At 37.9% G+C, this 1,355-nt stretch overlaps 1 protein-coding gene across 1 annotated transcript in view; it reads left to right on the top strand.

Annotated features, from left to right (window-relative positions):
* The window catches only part of LOC122079493 (serine carboxypeptidase-like 35), a 12,381-nt gene that overhangs the window by 3,951 nt on the left and 7,075 nt on the right, over positions 1-1,355 (top strand). Inside the window, exons 2-4 of the mRNA XM_042646007.1 lie at positions 111-218; positions 370-647; positions 757-1,034. Of these exons, the coding sequence (XP_042501941.1) occupies positions 111-218; positions 370-647; positions 757-1,034 (664 nt within the window). The remainder of the gene's footprint in view (positions 1-110; positions 219-369; positions 648-756; positions 1,035-1,355) is intronic.

Raw genomic sequence — 1,355 nt, 5'->3', positions numbered from 1 at the left:
GGTGTTGGGGGGAGGTTAGAAAATTACCAGTTGTTTCCCTTTCATTATTATTGAAAAAATTAATAAAAGGAAGTGGGCTTTTAGAAAATGACATGAGATGGGAAATGCAGGACCGGGTTGTTCATCTGTTGCCTATGGTGCTGTTCAAGAGTTGGGACCATTCTTGATACGAAATAATCAATCAGACCTTATACTCAATAAGTTCTCCTGGAACAAAGGTAAACTACAGCTTCTTTTTTTTTTCTCTTCCTTTACTGCCTTTCTTTAATTATTCTTTTTGGATATCAAATTAATAATTCTTTTGGGTAGAGCTATTGGCCCCTTTTATTTTTTATGTAATTAAGAATATTAATCTTGGTTTAATTTCAGCTGCAAATCTTCTGTTTGTGGAGGCTCCAGTAGGAGTTGGTTTCTCATACACAAACAAAACCCAGGATTTAGAAACCTTAGGGGATGGAGTTACAGCTGAGGATTCATATGGTTTCCTACTGGGATGGTTCAAGAGGTTCCCAAATTTCAAATCCCATGAATTCTACATTACTGGAGAAAGCTATGCTGGCCATTATGTTCCTCAACTTGCAGAACTCATTTATGAAAATAACAAGAAAGCAAGCAAAGACTCAATCATTAACTTAAAGGGTTTCATGGTAAGTAAAAATATTAATCCAATTTTGGAGATAATTTTTTTTTTAATAATTATAATTATGAGATAGATGATATCACTTATTAATTGTTGTTGCATGGAAATTGATTCAGATAGGGAATGCTGTGATTAATGATGAAACGGATCAATTAGGGTTCATTGAATATGCTTGGAGTCACACAATCATTTCAGATCAGCTATATCATAACATTCTTAAGGAATGTGACTTCAAGAGTAACACTGCAACTAGTCTTTGCAATGCATACATAAGGAGCTTCTTACAAGCTTACTCAGACATTGATATTTACAGCATCTACACACCAGTTTGCCTTCGCTCTTCTGGCCAGACCACCACAAAGTTGCTGGCCGGTCCTCCATTATTCACTAAAAGGTGAGTCCATTTACATACATTTTTAATGAGTTCCATTAATAATTCTTTTCAGATTGTTTTTCTTCGTAAGTGGTAACTTAAGCCGAGTTTGCAAGGGACCTTCGCCTTAGGAAGCATGTGGTTTTGAGTTCGATTCCTCTTACCTCTTTGGGGCCACTCGCACGGGGTGTTTAGTACTCTTCATTGTTTTCGGTGAAAATTGAATGATTCTCATTCAAACATGGTATGACCCGGTCCATACGATATGGGGTCAGTATGGGTCTGCGGGATTAATCGGGCCAAGGGCCTGGATAGCCATCATTAGCGCCCCCCCCCCCCCCC

The sequence above is a fragment of the Macadamia integrifolia genome, chromosome 5 (assembly GCF_013358625.1).
Source record: "Macadamia integrifolia cultivar HAES 741 chromosome 5, SCU_Mint_v3, whole genome shotgun sequence".
NCBI classification, from domain to species: Eukaryota; Viridiplantae; Streptophyta; class Magnoliopsida; order Proteales; family Proteaceae; genus Macadamia; species Macadamia integrifolia.
This window is presented reverse-complemented; position numbering and strand designations above follow the sequence as displayed.